This window comes from Alosa alosa, chromosome 4 (genome assembly GCF_017589495.1).
Source record: "Alosa alosa isolate M-15738 ecotype Scorff River chromosome 4, AALO_Geno_1.1, whole genome shotgun sequence".
NCBI lineage: Eukaryota > Metazoa > Chordata > Actinopteri > Clupeiformes > Clupeidae > Alosa > Alosa alosa.
The window spans coordinates 20,652,322-20,659,064 of record NC_063192.1 but is presented as its reverse complement, the minus strand read 5'-3'; the positions used below and the strand labels follow the sequence as shown (position 1 = coordinate 20,659,064).

At 39.3% G+C, this 6,743-nt stretch overlaps 1 protein-coding gene across 1 annotated transcript; it reads right to left on the bottom strand.

The window, feature by feature from the left end:
- Window positions 1-1,134: 1,134 nt before the first annotated feature.
- On the bottom strand, window positions 1,135-4,935 carry rps10 (ribosomal protein S10). The gene is made up of 6 exons (XM_048240379.1): window positions 4,830-4,935; window positions 3,978-4,127; window positions 2,534-2,711; window positions 1,865-1,942; window positions 1,464-1,519; window positions 1,135-1,217 (listed from the first exon to the last, which is right to left on the bottom strand). Exons 1-6 carry the CDS (start codon window positions 4,872-4,874, stop codon window positions 1,176-1,178), a joined length of 549 nt encoding a protein of 182 aa, XP_048096336.1. The 5' UTR covers window positions 4,875-4,935; the 3' UTR covers window positions 1,135-1,175.
- Window positions 4,936-6,743: the final 1,808 nt, after the last annotated feature.

The following is a 6,743-nucleotide window of genomic DNA, read 5'->3' as shown; positions in this document are numbered from 1 at the left end:
TTAGATACCCTTGACTCAAGGGCCTTGAATCGCTTCAGGAATATGTGGATTCTACACTGAACTACAGAAATCAAGCGTAACCTGTTCTGGATCACACGCTTTTCACTCTGAGGAATACTACAGGCATTGATGACATGGACACAGGCTACCTAAAAGTGAACAAGTGTCTACACCGAAATTAAGCATATTGTAAACCCACAGAAATAGATTTCCTGTCTGGCACCGAATCAAGTATCAATGTGACTCACTAATTAAGAGGAAAGAAAGTCATCTTTGTATTCAAACTTCATGTAAGGGTCGGTACATCAGAATCTGGCATCTTCAGGTTAAGCTGATGAGAGAAGGGAGGCAACTGTTTTGCAATGAAGTTATCAAAATGGGGTTTCAAATGCAAGCTTCTTGAGAACTCCCCTTACCAAGTTCAAAATAGCTCCAAGCACACCTGATTTAGGTCACTGTGTTAATGCGTTATTGATTTTGTGTTAAGTACGAGTCACACCTTACGGGATTGGGGTCCACATTTAAACCAGCCTTTAGAACAGGAAACATTGAAGTTGTCCTTTGGTCTGCACCAATATTTAAAGCAACACCAAAGAGTTTTTTGTACCTTAAAATGTTTCTGAAATCTTTTCAGTGGTTCAATTCGTAACAGGGTGAACGGCACTTCTACATTCGCTTCACAACCCTTACCGGTATTAACCGCACTATGCAAGTTTGCAAGATCAGGTAGTGGATCTGTAGTTCGATGGAATGAGACATAAGAAACTACAAGTTTGGCTTCTGATGTCGGAATAAATCATACTTTCATAAAATCATGCAACATACTCTACCTTGTCTGTGGACATCGTTATTTGCAAAGCCGGTGCTCGATAAATAGCATGGGTGTGGCAGAGGAAAAGTGCTTTGTTGTTGCTTTAAATGGACAAGAACACCACATAGTTTACACCAGGCGTGTTACATCACCAGTCGAGAGCAACAAGACAATCTTCATACTATACTGTTAACTACAAGTAATGGATGTGGTCAGTCAGAGTCCATAACCCAACATTTGACCTACACAATAGTAGATGGCAGTAGTGGAGCTCCAGTGTGGCCACAAAGCAAATGCACTTATCAATAAAATACTGAGACGTGTCAAAGTTCCAACAGATTTTATTTTACATAAACATAGCGGTTTATTGAGGCTGCTGTCCTCTTCCACGGCCAAATCCACCTCTCTGTAAAACACAAAGAGGAATCATTACACTTAGAATAAATCTTCTTAATTACATTCCTAGCCATATAAAACTCTTTCTACCCAAATCCCTACATTCTGTTTTTTGTCAGTGGAGACAGCCTTTTCGCCATCACAGAGCAACACAAGACATATTTTATAGAAATATTTTGAACACAATTTTAAGTGTGGAAATGAAAATCCATTAAGTAAGCACAGGTTAACCTGAACAAAAATTTGGATTACTTACAAACTGGAATTCTGTGGCTGCACCAGCACCGGCCTCAGCCTTCTTGTCAGCACCAGCTGAAACACAAAAGCATTAATGAGCACATGGAACAATCTGCCCACTTATTTTATTTTTTAAAATATTTAAGGTTTAGTTAAACATGGACAGTGCACATAAATGAACATAAAAATTTAACTTAATGTAAATACGTCAGAATTAGCCAAAGTGTATGTGTGTGTGTGTGTGTATATATATATATATATATATATATATATATATATATATATATATATATATATATATATATTAAAAAAGTGACTTTATCAAGCTTATTGTGGCCAATTTAGCCATGTTTCCTTCACTAGTAATAAAGTGCACTTACGGGTGCACGTTCCCTTCACTAGTAATAAATGTGCACTTACGGGGTGCTGCAGAACGTCTGTAGGTGTCTCTGTCTGCTTCACCGCGTGCCAGACGAGCAGGCCTCTCACCCTCCAAACCTGAGAAGAAAAAAACAAAGTCACATTAGTTTTACTGCTTAAAATTACACACCATGGCAAGCAGCCAGCTGTTAATAGTAAAGCTGAATTCCTCCACGACACATCAAAATACACCACATCCTACTGTTGAGTAAACATACAACTTCAAATGAGAGAAGTTGGAAGATTACACTAGCATAACATATCCACGCATTATCACTTAAAACCACCCGCTTTGAATTAGACCTTTTCACATATGCAAAACAACCCGGCAGTTGTCATTGATGTACCTTAAAATTCTGTGTTGCTTTGGTTCCAATAGTAATTTGTGCTGCTGCACAATTTACTACGGATTCTTTAAGTCTGAATCTACAGTATGGCAAAAGCTTGAGATACTCTTGTTGGCTAGGAAGTAGTAGATGCCTACTAGTCAGTATCAGTGTGGCCATCTTTAAGTAGACCAAGTATCCAACAGCATGTTCAATGTCACAGGTAGAGCGTTAAAATCTGAGATGAACTACACCCAAAATCATCAGGGGGAAAAAAAATACCCAACACCACATAATTTGAGTGACATTTTGATTAAATATCATCAACAAAGGTTGCAGGTACCTCCTTTGGGTCTGGGACGAGCAGTCTCTGGACGAGTCTGCCTGCGGAGGGTGGCGGGCACAATCTCTGGGGGCAGGTGCAGGAAGTCCCTCAGATACTGGATGCCCTCATTGGTCAGGTACCAGTAGAAGTGCCGCCAGGCAAACTGCTCCTTCACATACCCACAGGACTTGAGGGACTATGGGGAACATAAGCAAAGTTAGCAAATCAACTTTGATCCATTTTGAATTTCGGTTAACTCATGAGGTCTCCGTCTCCCACTGACAGATAGCAATCTTATGTGAGAGATAGAGATAGATAGATAGATAGATACTTTATTGATCCCCGAGGGGAAATTCAGGGGGGTCTCAGTAGCATACAGACATCACACACAACATGCACTTACAGCAGAAATGGTAAATATAAGTATAAACATATAACCAAACTCCACTGTACAATAGAGGCGGTAGGAGATAAAAAAAAGAAAAACAAAACTAAATATACTATATAAATAAATGTAAAAAATCCAGTGTGCTTGAGGGTGACCAAGCATGAGACGCTTGTAGTGACAGGGCCTGTAGTTCTGTGTGCATGGTGAGGTGCTTAAGAGAGTGAGTGTCATGGTGGAAGGTGCAAAAAGTAGTCCAACAGTAGTCCTTTAGTTATGTGTGCATGGTAAGGTGCTCAAGAGAGTGACTGTCATGGTAAAGGTGCAAAAAGTAGTCCAACATTAGTCCAACAGTGCAATAATAAGGTCTAGAGACCAGCATAAATAATATGGACAAATCGGAGTGTAAAGTATAATGTAGACAAGGTAATATAAAAAACTATGTCAGTGCAAGAACAGGTTGAGGTAATAGGGTTACAGCCATTCAGTATTGTAGCAGAAGCCATTGATCATGTGTGCTAATATAGTATGAAAAACGGTGTAGCAGGAAAACAGTAGTAAAAACATTAGGCTGTGGACATTAGTAAAACAGTAGTAAAACAGTAGTAAAGCAGTAATGGGCAGTCAGTACTCAAACATGGAGAGGGTGGAGAGGCAGACAGACTTGGGTTGCACTATGTGCATGTTAAATGCGCTTTAAAAATAAAACTGACTTGACTAAGCAGAGAAGTCTCTCTCCTCTTCCCTTTAGTGAAGCATTGAACAGTTAACTTATGATAACAGAACTTATGTTCACTTGTCTGCACTTTTACATGGACGACACACATACGAAACACTGACACATAGCAATCTTATGTTTACTTATCTTTGCACTTTTTACATGGATGACACTAGGGAACACTGACGCATTCCAATCAAGAGCTCAGTTATTGGATGACAAGGCACACCAATACTACAGCATGGATAACACATTCATAGTTTTACAGTGGTCTCCTCTGTATACATCACTTTCAATGACTTTAACGGTCATCGATATAAAAACGAAAGTAATCCCTAAATATGAAATGGTTCACTGACCTGCATGGCCTTCATTACGTGCAGGTTGGGCACGTTTTTGTCAGCCAGCTCGGGATGCTTGGCAAGATGAACATCCTTTTTGGCCACCATAACTCCCTCCTTGAAGAGGAGCTCGTAAATGGCAATGCGGTTCTTCTTGGGCATCAACATCTGAGAAAACATAAGTTACCCAATTATTTGCAGCTGGAAATTATTTTAGGAGTTTTAAAGTGGTGCTCAGGCTAAAAAATCCATGCTCCTATATGACCCCAATGATCCGGAAGTTCTCAACCAGTTGGGTCGCACGTTAGACGATTCGCTTAAATTTTTTTGCTACATGGGTACCTGCAATCGGTTAGCAAGATCATCGCCAATGTAAGGGATACTACTCCAAAAGGTTCGCCTACCTCCACCTTCATCATAAAGCCAACCATTCCAGCAAACAAGACACCGGCAACCCTTCATAGCTTAGCCAAAGTTAGCATAGTTTGCTAATAGGTAATATCTACTCCTACTACTCCAAAGCCTATTTCTTGATGAACGACGAAATGTAATTCAATCAAGATAGCATTATACTCAACTGTGCAACAGAAATCAAGACTTTCAGACGTTCATAACGACGTGAAATCCCAACCATAAAGCGCTACAATGGGGAAAGGACCCGCATGAGAAGGACCCTTCTGTCCACTTGTATTAGCCATCATGCCGGGGAAGTGGAAGATAAAATATTTCTCATCATACCATTACCACCAAGAAAATAACGGAATTGGTTATTTCTACATTGTCAAATGTGGAATAATACAACACCAAAAACCTTATAGGACATAAGATGTTAGAGATTTATCAAGATTTGTCTAGCGCCATTTCGCCTACCTTGTCGCTCTGTTGTGATACCGGAGCAGAAAAGGGGTTGCGCATGCGCAGACCACAGTCTTATATGTCCAAATGGTGCCCTAGCGGTGTTTTACTGCTATTCCTTCACTGTCAATGAGTGTCAATGGCTACTACAGTCATGCTAAACATACAGACGTACAGACTGAAAAACAAATCGCCCAATGTTATTGTGGTTAAAAAGGCTAATTTGATCAGTAATAATCTGCGGAAGATGTAGCCTACCGCCCATGTCAGTGAGCATCAGGTAGGGAACCAACGTTAGCCTATTAGAATCCTTTGATGTAAATTATAATCATCATGGAAGGCTAACAAGAAAGTAACAAAGTAACCTAAAACGGCAAAAGGAAACATCCACAGCTGTGGTGATTGTAGCTCATTGTAGCACTGAAATTAAGCAACAAACCTGACGTTATTTCAATTCAATATATACTGGTGCTGGTCATATAATTCGAATACCATGAAAAAGTTGATTTGTTTCAGTAATTCCGTTCAAAAAGTGAAACTTGTATAATGTATACATTCATTCCACACAGGTCCACACAGACACATTTCAAGTGTTTATTTATTTTAATATGGATGATTATAACTGAAAATCCCAAATTCAGTATCAGAAAATTACAATATTGTGAAAAGGTTCAATATTGAAGACACCTGCCACACTTTAATCAGCTAATTAACTCAAAACACCTGCAAAGGCCTTTAAATGGTCTCTAGTCTAATAGGCTACACAATATCTACACTGACTCTATGGCAGTACTTCAAAGTTTTATTACAGATAATTCTATGCGTGAAGAGCTGATTTTAGAAGTAAAGTACCTCTTATTAAATATTGTTAGTCTAGGGTTAGTTATTCAGTTTTGCTGGATACCAGGGCATTATGGAATTATTGGTAATGAAATTGCAGATAAACTAGCCAAAAAAGCCCTTGAATCAAATATCATACAAATTCATACACCATTAGGCAAAGGGGATGCTAAAGCCTTTATTAAAGCAGAACTTGCACTTAGATGGCAAGATGAATGGGATTCAGAGAGCAAAGGCAGATACTATCACAATAATCAGAGTAGCATTGGAGGTAAAATAATTCCATCACTAGGTCTTAACAGACAGGAAGAGGTAGTCTTAACCAGATTGAGACTGGGTCATACTGGCCTTAATTCTACTTTATCTTTAATGGGCATAAGTAATGGTAGATGCTCTGAATGTAAGGTCTTGGAGGATGTCACTCATGTCTTATTTTACTGTAAGAAATATGAACAATTTAGACAAATATGGAAAGAGCTTGATGAGGAAAACGACATTCACAATATATTACAGGAACAAGGAATGCAAGGATTACGAATTAGATATCTCATTAGGTATCTAATTGATTCAGGTATAATTAATAGAGTGTAATTTTTTTTTTTTTTATGATTTGAGATCTCAATTGCCAACGCTCCTTTTACACACTCCTGTGTAGTACCTCAGTAGGTGGCAGTATATAACGAAAGATATGACCCGCCATTAAACGAACGAAGAAGAAGGCGGCTACACAATCATGGGGAAGACTGTCCGAAAGATCACCATTGACACCTTGCGCAACCCAAAAGGTAATTGCTAAAGAGGCTGGCTGTTCACAGAGCTCTGTGTCCAAGCACATTAATAGAGAGGTGAAGGAAAGGAAAAGATGTGGTTGAAAAAAGTGTACAAGCAATAGGGATAACCGCACCTTGGAGAGGATTGCGAAACAAAACCCATTCAAAAATGTGGGGGAGATTCATAAAGAGTAGACTACAGCTGGAGTCAGTGCTTCAAGAACCACCACGCACAGATGTATGCAAGACATGGGTTTCAGCTGTCGCATTCCTTGTGTCAAGCCACTCTTGAACAAGAGACAGCGTCAGAAGTGTCTCG